The following is a 21,318-nucleotide window of genomic DNA, read 5'->3' as shown; positions in this document are numbered from 1 at the left end:
TAAAATCTAGCACAAAATGCTTGATATGTGAACTATATCCTCTGCTGCTTGAGATCTTACAGTGAGCATTCTATGAGTAACTAACCTTGACACATAGGGAACTGTTCCGTCATTGCCAAACTCACTTCGAAACCTGTCACTTTATAAATCGCCGCAGAATAAAACCGATCTCTTTGTAATGTCTGCGAGGGCTGATACACATGCAACAAATCCTCGGCGCCGCCTGAAATGGACACCAAATGACCCGGTAGCACTATCACTGACAACTGCAGACCTGAGACTGAGAACACTCTCAAGTACCCATGATTAGTGGCCACTGCGAGCCATGACATAGTTCCGAGGCATAGCGCTATGGCCTTTTCACCGTGGGGTAGCTGAGTGGTCCATTGGTTACTGTGGTCCCAGAATGAGAAGGTGTTGCATGTTATTACACTAGCTTTATTCTCCAGAGTTGTGCTTGAGGGGGAGGCTAGAAGTAGGGCTTCCTCGCTCAAATCAGCCAATGTATATCCTGAACAAAAACAAGGAAAACTATCGCATTCCAAATTACATGCACCTTTTTCTTATCACCAGTAATCAAATATCGTTGATTAGAAAAACAAAAGTTGTTATGAAATTTTTTTTATCAACAATAATTTCAAACTACAATTTAACGTTCTACCTCCCCTACCGGATACACCAAAACACTCAGACCAAAATTTGCCTTGAAGTGAATTTCATGCTACTATATATATGTATCATCTGCATAAGTGCACATCTAAAATGCCCTAAATACTTGTGCCAAACCAATGATATCAAGCACCAACATCACGGTTTCAAAGGAACTCTCATTTATTAGGCAAAAAATAATGCGTGCAAAATAGAAAAGCTAAATGTTTATGGAAAAGCAAAAAAGAATCCAACGACAAGAAAAACTCATGAGTTGTTGAGCCTCATTTATTCTAAAATTTAAAAAAAAAGGTTCAGCAACAATTTCTTCATTTACGAATAGCCCTACTTTCCCTGTACATGCACATGTTTACCAAAGAGTTCACTCACAAGTTTGAAAATGTTTCTCGGGTCTCCGATATCTTAATTGAACTTAATGATGAAATGTTTATTTGACTAATTTTGTTAAATAATTTTGTTCATCTCGGCAACAAGTTCTTCTCGTTATCCCTTTTACTTCCCAATTAAATTCTGGAACAACCGGATTCATATTTTGCCTAATTAACCAATTTGCCTAATAAACCAACGATAATAGTTTCAATCTGTAGTTAAGGAAAAAAATTGAAAAAAATGCGTTTTCAGCCACTTTTATGAAACGTTTTTTTTTCGGCGCGCACTCCCCCCTCAAAATTAGTATATTTTGGCGCCTTTAGAAAACTAAAGGGGCCGGCCGGCCAAAAATGGATATCTCAAGATAGTACAATTGGGGGACCCTTTGGGCCGGCATGGGGTCGAATCCCTGAGGCATGGAGTCGAATCCATGGAGTCCGCCCCTGAATTATATATTCAGCTTTTTAAACTTTTGAATTGTGAGAAGGGCGAGAAACAGATCACACGAAAGCTTTTAAAATTTCAAGAACATTTCCTGACTAATATTTCTTCATAAACAACTCTAATTGGAGAAAAATGTATCAATAAACAAATTTTTATTTCCGTAGGGAAAATTAAAATTAAATTTCGAAATTTAAATTCATTCATCTTTTTTTTCGCGCAATTTGCACATTTGTAAACAGCCAACAGAGAGTTGGAAAAAAGTAAATGAACGTAAGGTATCAAAAAAAACGAATTTTTGAAAAACTTCAACTTTCGAAATTCAAACTTAAAAAATGGATGTATAGCTCTTCGAATTTCAAGAAAAACTATTTAGCATAAAATAACCCAATTTGAGATAACTGGATCGATAGGTTAAGTTTTTATTCCGCTGGGAAATCTAATCTAAATCCACTTCAATAATCGGTCATTGTTTTCGAGACCTTTACACTTTAGCTGTTCAAGAGAGTAGTTTGCCCTTAAGGATTTTGGGCTAATCAAAAACATTTACGTTTTTATCCAATTGTACCATAACACCTCTTCCTCGCGTTGTCCTATTATATTAAAAAGGAATAAAAACCTGCTACAACGTGCAGATTTCAACTGTATCTATCAGGCAGCGTTGACCTACAGTTGCATAACATAATAATCAGAGATTCAAGACTACCAGTTAACGTTGCGAGTTTCCATCATGCTTTTTCAAATAAGCGCGCGTTAGATAGTTGAAGAAAAAACTTAAGCAGAAATAAAAAGACAATTTGTTTTCAAAAACCTCTAAGTAAGCAGATTTTAGAAAACATTGCAGACTATCGTAATAGTACATCAACATTGTATAGTTCACCTTTAAAAGTTTTTCAACAACAATTAGTCTATAAAAACGTTATGAGAAGAAGTCAAAAGACCAGCTGCAATACCGTTGCTAATTGAACGATAAATGAAACTCAGCACACTCATGTACTTGGTCACATGCTACTCCCCAACCTTGTAAATAACCACTACTTCAAAAATGTTGTAGAACTTCGGAGTGAATTACCATGATCGTCAATGAGATGCATGGCGTGATGAAAAGTACTGTCGTGGAACTCCACAGTGATCGAAGCGCCATTTTCATTATCCTCCACATCTTCATTCTGCGAGTGCTCTTCCCTTCTCACAATGCCAATCAGGTTCCACTTCATATACCTTGAACTCAATGAAGCAGGTGAAGATGCTGGTTGAAAGGGTGTCTGGTAGTTGATTATCTCCACTTTGGGTCCCGCAACTGCTTGCTGTCCCTGATTTTGGGCATTATTAGTGCCGTAGAAATTGAAGCTTTTTCCCTGTAAGGAGAACATTTGCGGTCAATAAATGTCAGGGAAAAAATATTCAGCAAATTTAAAAAAACCGAGTGCAGCTCGTGTAAACTGCTGAAACATAGCCAACTGACAACTGGAAACAGAAAAAAAACAGACTTTGTTAAAAAACCTCATCTTTTGAATTTCAAAAAATTCGATGCCCTTTAAGCTCTTTGAATTTCTAGAACGATTTATGATTAGCACTCTTTTGATAATATGAACCCAATTTGAGAAAACTGGATCCACCGTAATTCCAAAAATTGAATTTCACTTTCGAAACTAGAAATCGTTTACGTTTTTTTGCGCCATTTCCACGTTCGGATTTGGAGAGTGCTGTTTACGTCACTTTCAGCAGATGAATTTCAATCAAAAAGTGCATAAATACCTACGCGCTTTCATAAATGCATTGATATGTATGAATGCAGATCTGTAGTTATTAGAGCATTTTAAGACTTTTTCCTAAAAAAAAATCACTACGTTCATTACTCTTAATAAAAAACAGCAATTGTGGCAAAACAATCTCATTGACTTTGAACAATTCAAAACGTAGAACTATTCCTAATTCCATTATTAAGCAGATGAAGGCAGCCAAGAGACAGCTGGAAAAGGCAAATCAATTCAACAAAACCAAAAAACTAAAAAGTTACTTCGACATTTTCAACTTCTCAATTTCTGAGACAAGAAAAAGTTTATATCAATCGAATGCTTTCAAAATTCAAGAAACTTCTCTAATTGGAAACTTTTTTCATAACATAGCCAACTGACAGTTTGAAATGAGTCGATAAAAGCAAGTAAAGAGGAAAAAACTGACTTGTTTTTGAAAAAATCTCAACTTTCGAATTTCGACAAAAAATTGATGCCTTTAAAAAGAAGAAGAATTTATTTCTCCATAGTTGATAATACAAGCATCATTTTATTTAAATTATTAAACCAACAAAATGGAGGGGATAGACAAAAGGCGCAGTATGTGCTTACTTGACGTCTACCCGTTAAACAAATTAGGATTGCAACTAAGTAATAAAGATAAATTTATACTCGAATAAAAATAGGATTGTGGGGAAAAACTTATTTTCCCCTTAAATTAAGCCCTCATAAAGGAATAATTATTACATCTAGTCCTGTCATTTCGGCCAGTTCTCTTCTCATTCCAGCTGACGAAATAAGAATATGAGAAATAGTATGGAAAAAAAATTAAGTTTTTTCTTTTTTTTTTAATTTTCTAAAAAATGCGATATCTAGAAAAATACAAGGATTTGGAGAGTCATATTTTCAGCATAGAATCGCAACCCTAGAATGGTTGTTTTATAGCATTTAGCCAGCGGGTACCATTTTTTAAAATTAAAAAATTCAAAGAAATATGTTTTGCACCAACTCGTAATTGCCACATATGAAATTATCTTTGAATTTATGGACGAAACTGTATTCTTCATTTTTTGACAACAATCCAATATTTTCAAAAAAAGCTCATTTATACTCATAATATTCAATAACTGTGAACCCCTATTAGTCAAAGAACATGATTTCACCTTATTCTTACAGAATAGTGGAACAAATATTCGACCTTCTGAAATTCGCGTATTATAGGCAAAATTTTTAAAAGTAAGCAAAGAATTGAGAAAACAAGTTGGATGTTTTTGATTTAGTGATCGTAAACAAAACTTCATCAAATCGTACACATATAGCTCATGAACTGTTAGTATTTTGTTATCAGAAAAGAATTTAGTAACGGTATCAAATTTCCTTTTGAAGCAGATCATGCGAACAATTTTTCGTTGCATATTCAAAATTGGGTTTAAAAAAGAAAAAACTCGTGCCGCCGTAGACGAGCGAGCCATATTGTATTATTGGCTTGATATTCGACATATAGTATTTCAGTAGGATGGATCTTGGTACATAATGTCCCATTTTTGATATTACACCACAGTGACGACCTAGTTTTGATTGAACATTCTGTATATGGTGAAAAAATTTAAGCTTATCATCTACAATGACACCTAGGTATTTGTAAAAAGGTTTCGGCTGAAAAGTAAAATCAAGTATGTCAAGAAAATAGATTGGAAGCACTTCTATCCTTAGTAAAATTAATTAAAGTAGTTTTATCTGAGTTTAAGGTTAATTTATTTGAACAAAGCCAGGAAGGAATGTTGGTCAAATCTAACTGGTAATCTTCATAGATAGATGTTTGACATGATATGTTTGTATCATCTGCAAACAGAAACACATTTGAATTGCAAACTGCGTGCTGTATGTCGTTAATATAAACAAGAAACAAGAGAGGGCCTAAAACAGAGCCTTGAGGTATTCCCGTGTTTACTTGCAACCAATCAAATGAACAGTTGTTTACATGTACACATTGATACCTATTGGATAGATAGCTTTCGAACCATTTGTAGCAATTTCCACGTACTCCATAGCATTCTAGTTTCCTCAAAAGAATTTTATGGTCCAGCGTATCAAATGCCTTTTTTAAATCAAAGAAGAAGCTACATTTAATGTTTTTATCAACACCTAGTCTCAATCTTTCAGTCAATTCGGCTAATGCATCAACTGTGGCAAACTTCTCCCTGAACCCAAACTGACGATGATACAGTAATTCAAACTTTTCAAGATAGTTGTATATCGAGAGTGCATGATTTTTTCAATAACTTTGCTGCAGCTACTTAAAAGTGATATTTGACGGTAATTGCTCATAATTATTTTGCTATCAGCTTTATGAAGAGGTAAAACCCGAGCACACTTGAGGCTTTGAGGAAACATACCGGAGCAAAATGAGAGATTAGTTAAGTATGTTAAATAGGGTGCTAACACATACTTGCTTTTAACTAAAAAAAAAGGTTACTAATTTCATCGATGCCACAACTATGCTTGGACTTCAGACGCTCTATCACATTAACTATCTCACAAATTGTACTATTAAAGAGATACATAGATTGGCTTACGTCTTCTAATTTAATCACTGGCTCCACGTGGTCAATTTAGCTTGCTAACTTGGTTCCTACCGAAGCGAAATAATCATTAAAAGCGTTAGATATTAGAACGGGGTCAGATAATTTATTGTTATTGATTAAAAGAGCTGACACTTTTGATGATTTTGCGGTCTTGCCATTTATTTCATTTAAAACTTTAAATACTTGTCTCGAGTCTCTAATACATTTATTAAATTTTTGATAGTAATGATCTTTTTTCGCGATTCTTATAAATTTTTCGACTTTTTTAAGAGAATTCAATTTGTCTGACTTCCACAATTTGTATAAGCGATTTCTTTTTATAAACGAATTCTTCAAGCCTTTAGCGAACCAAGGAGCATTAGTTTTGCTTTTGTGTATCATATTACGTAATGGTGTAAAAAGGTTTAGGGATTTCATTAAGCTGTGATTGAACTTTTTATACGCAAGGTCTATATTATTATCGCTGATCAGGTTTGCATCTTCTAAGTTTTGTTTCAAACTCAACAAAAAAATTCTTCATTTTATTTTATTTTGTTAAGAATGACATATCACGATATGAATAACTTGATAAATCACCTTTAAAGCCAAAATTAGATTTCAATATTATGAGATAGTGATCAGAAAAGCATTCATTATCTAATACTTCAATGGTTGGATTTTCTAAATTCCTGATTATAAAATGGTCTATACAAGTTTCAGATGTGTCACTAATTCGAGTTGCAGATTTACTCAAAAGTTCGAACCCATTTGCTGTTATTGTGTTCAGATATGATTGCTGTAACTTATTTTTCTGTAGTGTATCGATGTTGATATCTCCCGTTAGAATTATCGGTACTTTATACTGAGCAAGACGCTCTAGTTCTTTATCGAGCTCATCGGCAAATTTAATTTTATCATATCGTGGGGGTACATATGCCAACACAACTATAAATTGTTTACCACTAACTTCAACAAGGATTGATAAGGATTCTGGAATGCCACTCTCAAGCTGTTCTAATAAGTTAACCATATCGCCTAGCTGTATCATAGTTCCCCCACCTCTAGTTTTTCTGGTATTAGTTATGATGGTATGGAAACCTGTGATTTTAAACAAGTTAACATCATCAATTTCCCTAAGCCACGTTTCTGTAAGACATAGTAAATGTATCGGAGACTCGAGACTACTTAGAAGTGCTTCCACATCTTCATGGTGTTTTTTTAATGATCGTACATTAGAAAGTAAAAAGTTAACAGTAGCATCAATAATTTTATGGCTAATTGGTTCCTGCACTTTATCCATTTCACGATCCCATTTGTCCGGCCATTTGACTTTTAAAGCTTTTGGAACTCATGATTGAAACTTTTTACACAATATTAACCAAATTTTGGAAAAACATTAGGTAAAATTTCTATTTCGCTGGGAACTCTGAAAATTGAATTCCACTTTAAAAACGATAATAGAGTTTGCCTTTCTTTCATCGAAGGAAAAGAACTGAACTGAAATTATAGTAAAATCAAGTCAAACCGCGAAAAAAACAAATATTAGCCAAAACAAACTAAAAAGAGAACAAATCATCACCACCAATATACGAGCCTGAACTACATTCATCGACTCTTAGGAAAATCATCACGACCTAAATAAGACACTTTAATGCATTGATCGATTCTTAAAAAGCAACCCTAATTTGAGAAAACCTGATCACGTGATAAATATTTAATTCAGCTTGTAAACTGAAAAATTAAAATCTACTTTCGAGACTTAAATTCAATCACTTTTTTTCGCGCCAATTGCACATTTGTAATGAAAGCGCATAATCTGCCTTTCTTGAAGCAAACAGTTTGAATTGATTTTCAAAAAAAACCCAAAAAATCTTGAAAATGTGTTATTTGGAAGACTTTCCGGCATGAAGCTGAAAATTTTTTTTTTAAATCAACGCGAGTTTTATAAGTGGACACCTTATAAATTAAATAAACACATTACACTTTTACACACACGCTTGCATACAAACACGCGCAAACATACACACACCTCTTCGCCTGCTCCCATCATGTCAATGTCATTTGCCTCTTCCCCCTCCGCATCCAAGCCTCTCTCTACGGTCAAAGAGTAGGACTGTTTGATCTGGTCTAGGGAGATACTTCCATCATCTTCATCGTCATTGTCTTTATTAATCCCCCCAGATCCCTCTGCCTGATGCCGAGATTTCACCATTTCATTCAGAATGTCGTCCGCTCCTGGGAACAGACTCAAATTTAAGAGAAATACTATAATTATATTAAACTGCGAGTAAAGTTTTGATTTATGAGCTACAAAAAATAGCAAACAGAAATTTGCAAAAGTGTCAATAAGTGCAAGGAGATAAAAAAACATAGCAAACAGACAGTATAAAACAGTCAATGAAAACAAGTAAATAGAAAAAAATACTGACTTGTTTCTTGAAAAAATATCAACTTTCAGATTTCCAAAAAAATAGATGACCTTTAAGCTTTTTCACTAAGATTAACCCAAGTTGAGAAAGCTGGATCAATAGCTTAAATTTTTATGTCGCTGTGGAATCTGATAATTAAATTCAATTCAACTTTCGAAATTCAAAGAAACAGTGCATGGCCTTAGAGCCTTTTGAATTTCAAGAACAGATTATGTTCGAAACTTTTTTGATAAAATCAACCCATTTTGAGAAAACTGGATCAATGGGAAAAACTTTTATTCCGCTGAGAAAATTGAAAAACAAAATCCACTTTCAAATAAGAAGTCGATAACGTTTTTCGTGACCTTCAGATTTTTGCTGTTCGATAGTGGAGTTGCCTTCCTTACAATAATCAAAAGTCAAACCGCGAAAAATCAAACTACAGCGAGAAAAATCCCCGAAACAAAATCAATTTCCACACAAAAGAAAAACCAGGCCCGATCGGGACTCGAACCTTAGACCTAATAATCCAAAAATTAGGTCTTACTCTAATAATCCAAAAATTAGACCTAATAATCCAAAAATTAGGAGTAATGAACTACGTTCATTACTCTTAATAAAAAACAGCAATTGTGGGAAAACAATCTCATTGACTTTGAACAATTCAAAACGTAGAACTATTCCTAATTCCATTATTCAGCAGATGAAGGCAGCCAAGAGACAGCTGGAAAAGGCAAATCAATTCAACAAAACCAAAAAAACTAAAAAGTTACTTTTGACATTTTCAACTTCTCAATTTCTGAGACAAGAAAAAGTTTATATCAATCGAATGCTTTCAAAATTCAAGAAACTTCTCTAATTGGAAAACTTTTTTCATAACATAGCCAACTGACAGTTTGAAATGAGTCGATAAAAGCGAGTAAAGAGGAAAAAACTGACTTGTTTTTGAAAAAATCTCAACTTTCGAATTTCGACAAAAAATTGATGCCTTTAAAAAGAAGAAGAAGAATTTATTTCTCCATAGTTGATAATACAAGCATCAATTTATTTAAATTATTAAGCCAACAAAATGGAGGGGATAGACAAAAGGCGCAGTTTTTTCTTTTTTTTTAAATTTTCTAAAAAATACGATATCTAGAAAAATACAAGGATTTGGAGAGTCATATTTTCAGCATAGAATCGCAACCCTAGAATGGTTGTTTGATAGCATTTAGCCAGCGGGTACCATTTTTTAAAAATAAAAAATTCAAAGAAATATGTTTTGCACCAACTCGTAATTTCCACATATGAAATTATCTTTAAATTTATGGACGAAACTGTATTCTTCATTTTTTGACATAAATCCAAAATTTTCAAAAAAAAGCTCATTTATACTCATAATATTCAATAAGTTTGAACCCCTATTAGTCAAAGAACATGATTTTACCTTATTCTTACAGAATAGTGGAACAAATATTCGACCTTCTGAAATTCGCGTATTATAGGCAAAATTTTTAAAAGTAAGCAAAGAATTGAGAAAACAAGTTGGATGTTTTTGATTTAGTGATCGTAAACAAAACTTCATCAAATCGTTTACATATAGCTCATGAACTGTTAGTATTTTGTTATCAGAAAAGAATTTAGTAACGGTATCAAATTTCCTTTTGAAGCAGATCATGCGAACAATTTTTCGTTGCATATTCAAAATTGGGTTTAAAAAAGAAAAACTCGTGCCGCCGTAGACGAGCGAGCCATATTGTATTATTGGCTTGATATTCGACATATAGTATTTCAGTAGGATGGATCTTGGTACATAATGTCTCATTTTTGATATTACACCACAGTGACGACCTAGTTTTGATTGAACATTCTGTATATGGTGAAAAAATTTAAGCTTATCATCTACAATGACACCTAGGTATTTGTAAAAAGGTTTCGGCTGAAAAGTAAAATCAAGTATGTCAAAAAAATAGATTGGAAGCACTTCTATCCTTAGTAAAATTAATTCAAGTAGTTTTATCTGAGTTTAAGGTTAATTTATTTGAACAAAGCCAGGAAGGAATGTTGGTCAAATCTAACTGGTAATCTTCATAGATAGATGTTTGACATGATATGTTTGTATCATCTGCAAACAGAAACACATTTGAATTGCAAACTGCGTGCTGTATGTCGTTAATATAAACAAGAAACAAGATAGGGCCTAAAACAGAGCCTTGAGGTATTCCCGTGTTTACTTGCAACCAATCAAATGAACAGTTGTTTACATGTACACATTGATACCTATTGGATAGATTGCTTTCGAACCATTTGTAGCAATTTCCACGTACTCCATAGCATTCTAGTTTCCTCAAAAGAATTTTATGGTCCAGGGTATCAAACTTAATGTTTTTATCAACACCTAGTCTCAATCTTTCAGTCAATTCAGCTAATGCATCAACTGTGGCAAACTTGTCCCTGAACCCAAACTGACGATGATACAGTAATTCAAACTTTTCAAGATAGTTGTATATCGAGAGTGCATGATTTTCTCAATAACTTTGCTGCAGCTACTTAAAAGTGATATTGGACGGTAATTGCTCATAATTATTTTGCTATCAGCTTTATGAAGAGGTAAAACCCGAGCACACTTGAGGCTTTGAGGAAACATACCGGAGCAAAATGAGAGATTAGTTAAGTATGTTAAATAAGGTGCTAACACATACTTGCTTTTAACTAAAAAAAGGTTACTAATTTCATCGATGCCACAACTATGCTTGGACTTCAGACGCTCTATCACATCAATTATCTCACAAATTGTACTATTAAAGAGATACATAGAATGGCTTACGTCTTCTATTTTAATTACTGGCTCCACGTGGTCAATTTAGCTTGCTAACTTGGTTCCTACCGAAGCGAAATAATCATTAAAAGCGTTAGATATTAGAACGGGGTCAGATAATTTATTGTTATTGATTAAAAGAGCTGACACTTTTGATGATTTTGCCGTCTTGCCATTTATTTCATTCAAAACTTTAAATACTTGTCTCGAGTCTCCAATACATTTATTAAATTTTTGATAGTAATGATCTTTTATCACGATTCTTATAAGTTTTTCGACTTTTTGACGTTGGTTAAGAAAGTTAACTTTTTTAAGAGATTTCAATTTGTCTGACTTCCACAATTTGTATAAGCGATTTCTTTTTATAAACGAATTCTTCAAGCCTTTAGCGAACCAAGGAGCATTAGTTTTGCTTTTGTGTATCATATTACGTAATGGTGTAAAAAGGTTTAGGGATTTCATTAAGCTGTGATTGAACTTTTTATACGCAAGGTCTATGTTATTATCGCTGATCAGGTTTGCATCTTCTAAGTTTTGTTTCAAACTCGACAAAAAAATTCTTCATTTTATTTTATTTTGTTAAGAATGACATATCACGATATGAATAACTTGATAAATCACCTTTAAAGCCAAAATTAGATTTCAATATTATGAGATAGTGATCAGAAAAGCATTCATTATCTAATACTTCAATGGTTGGATTTTCTAAATTCCTGATTATAAAATGGTCTATACAAGTTTCAGATGTGTCACTAATTCGAGTTGCAGATTTACTCAAAAGTTCGAACCCATTTGCTGTTATTGTGTTCAGATATGATTGCTGTAACTTATTTTTCTGTAGTGTATCGATGTTGATATCTCCCGTTAGAATTATCGGTACTTTATACTGAGCAAGACGCTCTAGTTCTTTATCGAGCTCATCGGCAAATTTAATTTTATCATATCGTGGGGGTACATATGCCAACACAACTATAAATTGTTTACCACTAACTTCAACAAGGATTGATAAGGATTCTGGAATGCCACTCTCAAGCTGTTCTAATAAGTTAACCATATCGCCTAGCTGTATCATAGTTCCCCCACCTCTAGTTTTTCTGGTATTAGTTATGATGGTATGGAAACCTGTGATTATAAACAAGTTAACATCATCAATTTCCCTAAGCCACGTTTCTGTAAGACATAGTAAATGTATCGGAGACTCGAGACTACTTAGAAGTGCTTCCACATCTTCATGGTGTTTTTTTAATGATCGTACATTAGAAAGTAAAAAGTTAACAGTAGCATCAATAATTTTATGGCTAATTGGTTCCTGCACTTTATCCATTTCACGATCCCATTTGTCCGGCCATTTAACTTTTAAAGCTTTTGGAACTCATGATTGAAACTTTTTACACAATATTAACCAAATTTTGGAAAAACATTAGGTAAAATTTCTATTTCGCTGGGAACTCTGAAAATTGAATTCCGCTTTAAAAACGATAATAGAGTTTGCCTTTCTTTCATCGAAGGAAAAGAACTGAACTGAAATTATAGTAAAATCTAATCAAACCGCGAAAAAACAAATATTAGCCAAAACAAACTAAAAAGAGAACAAATCATCACCACCAATATACGAGCCTGAACTACATTCATCGACTCTTAGGAAAATCATCACGACCTAAACAAGACACTTTAATGCATTGATCGATTCTTAAAAAGCAACCCTAATTTGAGAAAACCTGATCACGTGATAAATATTTAATTCAGCTTGTAAACTGAAAAATTAAAATATACTTTCGAGACTTAAATTCAATCACTTTTTTTCGCGCCATTTGCACATTTGTAATGAAAGCGCATAATCTGCCTTTCTTGAAGCAAACAGTTTGAATTGATTTTCAAAAAAAAACCAAAAAATCTTGAAAATGTGTTATTTGGAAGACTTTCCGGCATGAAGCTGAAAATTTTTTTTTTAAATCAACGCGAGTTTTATAAGTGGACACCTTATAAATTAAATAAACACATTGCACTTTTACACACACGCTTGCATACAAACACGCGCAAACATACACACACCTCTTCGCCTGCTCCCATCATGTCAATGTCATTTGCCTCTTCCCCCTCCGCATCCAAGCCTCTCTCTACGGTCATAGTGTAGGACTGTTTGATCTGGTCTAGGGAGATACTTCCGTCATCTTCATCGTCATTGTCTTTATTAGTCCCCCCAGATCCCTCTGCCTGATGCCGAGATTTCACCATTTCATTCAGAATGTCGTCCGCTCCTGGGAACAGACTCAAATTTAAGAGAAATACTATAATTACATTAAACTGCGAGTAAATTTTTGATTTATGAGCTACAAAAAAAATAGCAAACAGAAATTTGCAAAAGTGTCAATAAGTGCAAGGAGATAAAAAAACATAGAAAACAGACAGTATAAAACAGTCAATGAAAACAAGTAAACAGAAAAAATACTGACTTGTTTCTTGAAAAAATATCAACTTTCAGATTTCCAAAAAAATAGATGACCTTTAAGCTCTTTGAACTTCTAAAACAATTTCTGATAGACACTTTTTCACTAAGATTAACCCAAGTTGAGAAAGCTGGATCAATAGCTTAAATTTTTATGTCGCTGTGAAATCTGATAATTAAATTCAATTCAACTTTCGAAATTCAAAGAAACAGTGCATGGCCTTAGAGCCTTTTGAATTTCAAGAACAGATTATGTTCGAAACTTTTTTGATAAAATCAACCCATTTTGAGAAAACTGGATCAATGGGAAAAACTTTTATTCCGCTGAGAAAATTGAAAAACAAAATCCACTTTCAAATAAGAAGTCGATAACGTTTTTCGTGACCTTTAGATTTTTGCTGTTCGATAGTGGAGTTCGCCTTCCTTACAATAATCAAAAGTCAAACCGCGAAAAATCAAACTACAGCGAGAAAAATCCCCGAAACAAAATCAATTTCCACACAAAAGAAAAACAAGGCCCGATCGGGACTCGAACCTTAGACCTAATAATCCAAAAATGGTTGATTTAACTCATTAAAAATGAGAACGGCACTAACACAGGTTTAGTTTCTACAATAAGGCAGCAGAAAACTCTTACAGCTTTGGAATAAATTAAACATAGCTAACAGACATTTGGAAAAGAGTAATGAACGCAAGGAAACTGAAAAAAAAACGACTTGTTTTTTTCAAAAATCTTCAACTTTTGAATTTCGAAGAAAAAATTCGATGGCCTTAAAGCTCTTTGAATTTGCTGAAAAATTTATGATGGACATTTTTTGTTAAAATTGACGCAATTTGAGAAAACTGGATCAATAGGTAAAACTTTTATTTCGCTGGGAAATCTGATAATTAATTTTCGAAATTAGAAGTCTTTCATGTTTTTCGTGACCTTTATTTACAATGGAGTTCGTGGAGTTTGCCTTCCTTTTAACAATAGAAAAGAACTGAACTTAAAAAGAAATCACGAGTCGAACCGCGAAAAATCAAAATAGAGCTTGAACAAAATTCCTGAAAAAAAATCAGCAAGACCTATATAGGAGTACTCACTACGTTCATTACTCTTATTTACAGGGGAAAGTCTAATTCACAATTACAAGATACACTTGCTAACGTAAGTGAAAAACTTTCAAAACTTACACTCAAATAAACAACTTGCAAAACTAACATGCTGTTTATCAATAAAACTGCTGAGAAAAGGGTTTAGATATATTTCTTGATGGTCATCATGGATAACATTAAAAAAATTTAAAGATAAAGATTATCAAAAAATCCAAATTTCAACGCAGTTTTCAATTTTGATTTCTTACCCAATGAGAAAATGGTTTTCCATATCCACTCACACTATCATGTATAGTGAATTCGATATTCTCAAAACAGATAAAACCGAAGCTATGAACTAGCCAATGAGAACAAAAAACTATAGAAAAGCGAATTGAAGACACGTGACCAAACCAGATTTTAAAAATTTTGAGAAAATTTAGAAACTATCGAAAAAGCACTTCGATCAAGAAACTTAACAAACACTTTTATAAAACTCTGCAACTCTTTCATGAAACTGAAATTAGAAAAAATCGTAAGCAATAAAGTCGACCATTTTTTTTAGTTAACCAGCCAGAGGCCTAACCCGAAGGTTAATCATTTAAGGTTAACTAAACTATAGCTATCTTACAAGAGATCACCTTGTAAATTGCAGCGCACGCGATTTGAACACGCAATCATGTGATTGCTGGGCACCATCACCACCGATGCAATTAATGCCAAATTTAGCTGAAAAACTGTTCAATAGAGTCTTTCGATTCTTTTAGAAAAACTTCTATATTTTAGAATTTCTTTTTTAAGTTGTGCTACTAAATTTTCTTTGACATTTTGTGCTAGTTTGCAGCTTGTCATTCAATTAATCACACTCAATAGTCCACTGCGTAAAAAGGAACGATTACTAAAATACCTTTCACAGTTTGATTGGCATCAGATTTAGCATTCTTGGCTTCAGAGATTGCTGCAGTTCGCTTAGCTTTATTTGGAAGACAGTTCGCATAGAGGTATACCATTCCAATGTCATCTGCAACCACAAAATCAACCGAATTCGGCATCCACAAAAACGAAGTCACTTTACTCTGTTTTCCTTGAATACATCTCAAAATGTTGCACTGATTTGCTACAAACTCGACCATCATTACGTTCGTATTTTGCAGAACAAATGCTATTAAAGTATTGTCTTCTTTCGTGTTTGAGTTATTAGAGATATCTGTTTCTCTCCCGTGCCAGCATACCATCGATACGTAGTCTTGCATCAAATCATGGGTGAACGAAAATTTTGGGGCTTCAAGAAAGTTCTGGTGGCGTCTGTCGTAGAATTTCACACACTTATCGCCAGGCACTGCAAGATAAGTTCCACAGTTGGGCTGCCAACAGCACTTGGCGAGAACCTTCGAGTTTTCTACGTCATTGCTCTTTGGAACACACTCCCACGTTTTGATGCACTTTCGATCCCCACATTTCCACACTTTAACAGTTCCATCACAAGATGACGTCACCAGATAGTCCTCGGAGGGATCGTAGCAGACACTCAAGATTGGACCCAGGTGTCCTGAAAAAAGTCGGCCGATACAGATCTCACATTTAGGAAACTGTGTTGGTTTTTTTTAGGTCGACCAGATTGATTTTCGGAGCCCTCCCAAAGCACTACAAAGACCCTGTTTTGGCAAAACTTTTCAAAAAAACAGACAGAAAAAGGGGTTTTTAGGCAATTTATGGAAAATTTCGACCAAAAAATCGTGTTTTTTTCGGCGCGCGCTCCCCCCTCAAAATTAGTATAAATTGGCGCCCAAGGCGCCTTTAGAAAAGTTTTAGGGTGGTCTATTACCCGAAATAGTACAAAAGGGGCCTTTTGGGTCGGCAGGGAGTCGAATTCCTGAGGAGGGGGGGGGGCGCCTCCCCTTTAAATCCCCCCTCGTCACGGCTGTTATCCTCTGCATTAATCTAGAAGCAAGCATGATACTGCAAAATATTGCCACTCATAAGAATCAAAACCAACGTATCTTATTTGGAGACAACGGTAAAGGAAAGTTGAAAAGCTTCAGAACTTTAGGAGCAGACTGATAGATCAGACCAATGCACTGTTTAATTGACATGCATAATGACTAAGCAGAAATACTTTATTGAAAGAATAGCTATGATTCATAATAAAGCGAGGAGCTTGAATGAACTGAATTCTCTAGTAAACAACCTTCGAACGTCTTGAATCTGTGAGGTGAAGAGAGTTCGACAGTCTTCACTGTTCCATCTGCAGTTCCGATGGCAGCAAAAGACTTGTCCTGGTTGAGGTCAACACAAAGCGGGGTGGACTCAAAACGCACTAAAAGTCCTTCTTTCTCAAACTGAGGGTAGCTGAAAATTTGCACCTGCACACGAAATATAACATCTATAATTCCCGGCTTATTCTTTGTTCAACTCAATTTCTTCAATGACATGCGTAAGCATTCAATTTCGGGAACAAAATTTGAAAAGTTTCTATTATAAATGACTTAAACAAAATGTCTGTATAGAGAAGTTTGTAAGTTTTCCTAGCAGTAAAATACAAAACAACCCACAACAAAGATTTAAAATTGACTGAAACTATGGTAATAACGAACAAAAAAAAACACACTGTGCTTCATATTGTGCTTTTAAACTTCAAATCCGATTCCACCAACTGCGTGAACTTACCGTGGAATTATTCAGCCCAACAAATGCCATCTGTTCTGCTACTTTCACAAACGACACATTCATGGACGAGTCATCTCCAAACGACTGACACTTCGGCTCACCTGTCTCAATGTCTCCTGGCTTCAGAATGTAGCACTCATTGTCTGAAGTGTTGCAAGTGATCAGAGAGGTGGTGGATTCCTCGAAATCAACGAAGGTGTGCCCGTTTGAGTGAATGGTGTTCTTCAAACTGGGTCGCAAAATATCAACTGTCAAATCCAAAACACTCATTTTACTACCTGAAGAAAGAGGAACATAAGTACAAAATATAAACAAAAGCTACGTAACACTTCAAAAACCAAAGCAAAAGAAATGATAAATGTGAACTTTGGGATGTGCTCAAAAATAAGTACCTGAGATTGGGAAAAAAAACGCCCTCTACAGGATTCGAACCCCCAAGTCTAATGTCTTTATAACTGCGCAAAAATTATAATTAAAGTGTTGTCATAAATTTCGAGATAAAGTTTGGAACAAAATTTTACTCCCTATCCCTCCTGAAATACACAAAGGCAGAAAACTGAGCCGATAAAAACAAAGCCTGAAACCATTAGGGCTAAATATGCACAAACTTTTATTTATAGGAAGACACAAAAACTTAAATTGTAAGCTTGCAAATTATAGAACGACTTTCAATTAAAAACAAAACTTAAATCACTGAAAATTTGTCTGCTTTGGACTATAAACCCACAAAACAGCAGACACGATAGCCAGGAAAAATTCAATTTCCTTACATAACGCAAAAAAAGATTCGGCCGGGACTATAAACTCAAAACTTATGATCTCAAAGCACGCGCGTTACCACTAGACCAAGTAGGAAAAGTTCATGTCTAGAAGTACTGAGGTTTTATACTAAAACAAACTCATCTTACTCATTTGTTAGAAAGATTCCTCTTCAAATGAAATTTCGAAATAGTTATTTTGTATTGATAGCTTGATCTATTCAACTAAAAATGGAACACCTCACGTATATACTCAAAGCGTGAATCGATTAGCAATCATTCAAGCTTTTCAAGAGTTTTTCTGAAACTATCTATTTAGCAGCGAAACATTAGGCAGCGATTTTAACGTTTTTCTGAAACAATCTATTAAGCAGCGAAACATTGAAACATTAACAGTAAAAGTTTCTGAAGCATGCTATCAAGCGATGATACTATAAAATCTTTCAAGTTGCTTTGATAGCTTGATATGATTGGGCATACGTTTTAAATTTTGAATCAAAAATTTCATTCGATGAAACTTTAAACATTAAGTTAATTTGTGAGACCAATTGGTAGTCTCAAAATTGTTGAAGCATGCTATCAATCGATGTTACTTAGAAAAAATTTAAACTTGCTTTGATGGCTCAAATTGGGTCGCTATTAAATCAAACCTTTTTGAGGCAAGCTAATCAGCAACGAAAATTGGACACAGCAATCGAGTGATCAATATTCCAAAATTTTATGATATCTTGAATTGATTCGCAAGCATGCTTTTAAGCAAAGAAACTGAATTTCAAGCAAGTGACTCCCCAAGATGTTTCCAAGAATCTCACTTGAGAAATTTGCGAAGCTCCAACCTAGGTTTTCAACATCTATGGACAAATAAGTTCTTAAAACTTGTATGGTTTTGTGGTGTGCTCAAGATTTGAACCAATTTTCACAGGTAGAGAGACAATAATATCAACTCTTTACCACTAATGCAGATAGTAACACTTCAGAAAAAAATATGTTATTTTTTTCTGATGTTTTGATGTTAGGCAACCAAACAATGCACGAGACAATTTCGACCATAACTAGCTCGTTTTTCCTGCCGTTGAGAATCCTCTGCGCTATCTGCGCTGCTGATGACTTCTGTCATGAGATATAAAACAAATTCGAAGTCTCCACTAAATGGCAGTAGAATCCTGTCTCAGCCTGGTCTTGTCTCGACAGGATTTTACCGCATTTTCATCTTGAATCAAACTCTATGAAAGAGAAGGCTGTTGTTAGTTGGTTCGTTTCAGAAAAGTGCATCTTCACGCTAAACTAAATAATTCATACAAAACCTGCAGGACAATCTAGCCCTGACTTTGAATAAAGTTAAGTTTGTTCACAGATTACTTTAATGTTCTACCCTAATTAAAATTTCCACGATACTCTTTCCTAAACGCTGCGTCTGATGGTCACTTTGAAATTTTCTTCAACTTTATGATGCCGACATTCTTATACGTTGCTCTAGATAAAAAGTTCAGACATTGCGTCCCCATCGCATTCTGAGTTTCAGTTAGCATAAGCATATAGTAAAAAAAGCAATCAGCGAAAATTGAATCGAAAAACGCAAATACGTTCTTTTACCAAATGTAGCAAATCTATTTCGTGATTTCGGTCACCTTTCGAGTCTTTTTTTTGTTCTAAGCACTGCATTCAAGGATCATTTTGATGAGGATTTCAACTAGTTTTTTATTTGTTTTGACAGCAGTGAAAAGATAATGGGCACTCTCGCGTTGTCAAAACACGAATCGAATTCGGCTGAACTTTATATGATGCGAGTGGCGGGAAACGCACGAAGAAGTGGCCTAGCAAAGAAACTACTCGACACGGACGAAGAACTCGTAAGGAGAACAAATCTCCCAAGTATCAAGCTCACGACAAACGCAGATATGGCCCCTGCAATTCAATTCTACAAAAAGAACTGATTCCAAATTGAGAGCACTCAACTTCTCAAGTCAAAAATGATGTTTCTACCTGGCTTCCGCTTTGAACTCATAACTATGTACAAAGAACTGTAAAAACAATAGTTCATTGTATTCTATATGAAGTGTTAATATCTTGCTTCATTACGAGAAGAGGAATTAATTCCGCTAACACACAAAAAAATTTTCATCGACAGAAAAAACGTTCAAACATAACAAACGACAAAATAATTTGACAATTAATTTACAGCGAGCATAGGCGAAGGGTTGGACGAACCCACTTAGCGCCTACCCTAATGGTGAACATTCCTATCCGTAGTAGCATTCATTAAAAAGGTAATCATACCGATTTAGATATAAAGAGGGAAAAAACCGAAACTTTTTTGCCCAGCCCTCTCGGGCAAAAAACCGTCCGTAAAATCGGGTATCAAATCGGACAGCATAACCCCCCTTTTATGACCAATTTGTACTTTTTTTAAAAAAAATATGACTGTTCTATTGATGCGAAATTGAGCAACCCAACTCTGCAATACCATACTCAGCCTTCAATAGTCCGCTCGCTACATTCCCATACTAGAATAGTCATAAGATTAATCAGCCTAATTTCTGAAAGAATGCAGAGAGTTCTCCGTTCCACACCACAGAGCAATGCCATGCTTAAAACATTGCAAATGATATGCACCGAACAAGCGCTGCATTTTTTCTAGCGTGTATACGCTTTTGATCTTATGGAAGAAAACATTATATTCTCCGTTGGTTAAAATTTGGAAAAATTGTGGAATTTGTTCGATTATGCAGAACATGACAGTAAACTTTACAAAATCCATTATTATATTACTTTATCTAATTCAAAATTATCTCACAGAAGTAGAGATAAACTTAGCATCAATCGCAACCAAAAAAATTTACAAAGTATAACAAGGCAACAAATTTTTTTAAACAAATTGTAGTAGTAGTAGTAGCAGTAGTAAAAGACAATTTACCCCGTGAGGAATTTATATAAGTCAAACAACACTGTTATGAAATTATATAAGAACGAACAACGGCATTTCAGCGAGCATGCACATGACATAAAAAGTTATATTTTGAAGAACATAACTCACTGAGAAATTTGCGCAAAAAAAACATATTTGATTGTTGGATAATGTTTTGACCCGATATCTAAATGTAGTCGTTGACAATATTCACGATCCCGTGGAAAAACGATTTCGATGCCAGGACTTGAGAGACTTTGCGAGGTTCCAAGTTGAAATATGAAGAGTGCCTGAGATTTCGATTTGGTTCCAGGATTTCAAAAAACTAAACAAAATTTAAACAATTGGCTCCGAGAGGAACACTGATGAAGAATCGTATCTCTCGTTTAATCAATTGGTGAGCTATCGGCAGCGTATTTGATAGGAACAGCAAATCATGATAATTTTAAGCGCCGTAACATTATTTAAGACCAGAGTAATT

At 34.5% G+C, this 21,318-nt stretch overlaps 1 protein-coding gene across 1 annotated transcript in view; it reads right to left on the bottom strand.

The window, feature by feature from the left end:
- Positions 1–21,318, bottom strand: part of LOC134844771 (WD repeat and HMG-box DNA-binding protein 1-like) — a 473,647-nt gene that overhangs the window by 9,121 nt on the left and 443,208 nt on the right. The window contains exons 2-9 of the mRNA XM_063861586.1: positions 17,175–17,454; positions 16,696–16,870; positions 15,415–16,056; positions 13,037–13,242; positions 12,611–12,641; positions 7,809–8,086; positions 2,552–2,837; positions 86–511 (exon numbers count right to left, since the gene is read on the bottom strand). Coding sequence (XP_063717656.1) covers positions 86–511; positions 2,552–2,837; positions 7,809–8,086; positions 12,611–12,641; positions 13,037–13,242; positions 15,415–16,056; positions 16,696–16,870; positions 17,175–17,444 — 2,314 coding nt within the window. The 5' untranslated portion in view covers positions 17,445–17,454. The remainder of the gene's footprint in view (positions 1–85; positions 512–2,551; positions 2,838–7,808; positions 8,087–12,610; positions 12,642–13,036; positions 13,243–15,414; positions 16,057–16,695; positions 16,871–17,174; positions 17,455–21,318) is intronic.

Source organism: Symsagittifera roscoffensis, chromosome 4 (genome assembly GCF_963678635.1).
Source record: "Symsagittifera roscoffensis chromosome 4, txSymRosc1.1, whole genome shotgun sequence".
In the NCBI taxonomy this organism is placed as follows: Eukaryota; Metazoa; Xenacoelomorpha; order Acoela; family Convolutidae; genus Symsagittifera; species Symsagittifera roscoffensis.
This window is presented reverse-complemented; position numbering and strand designations above follow the sequence as displayed.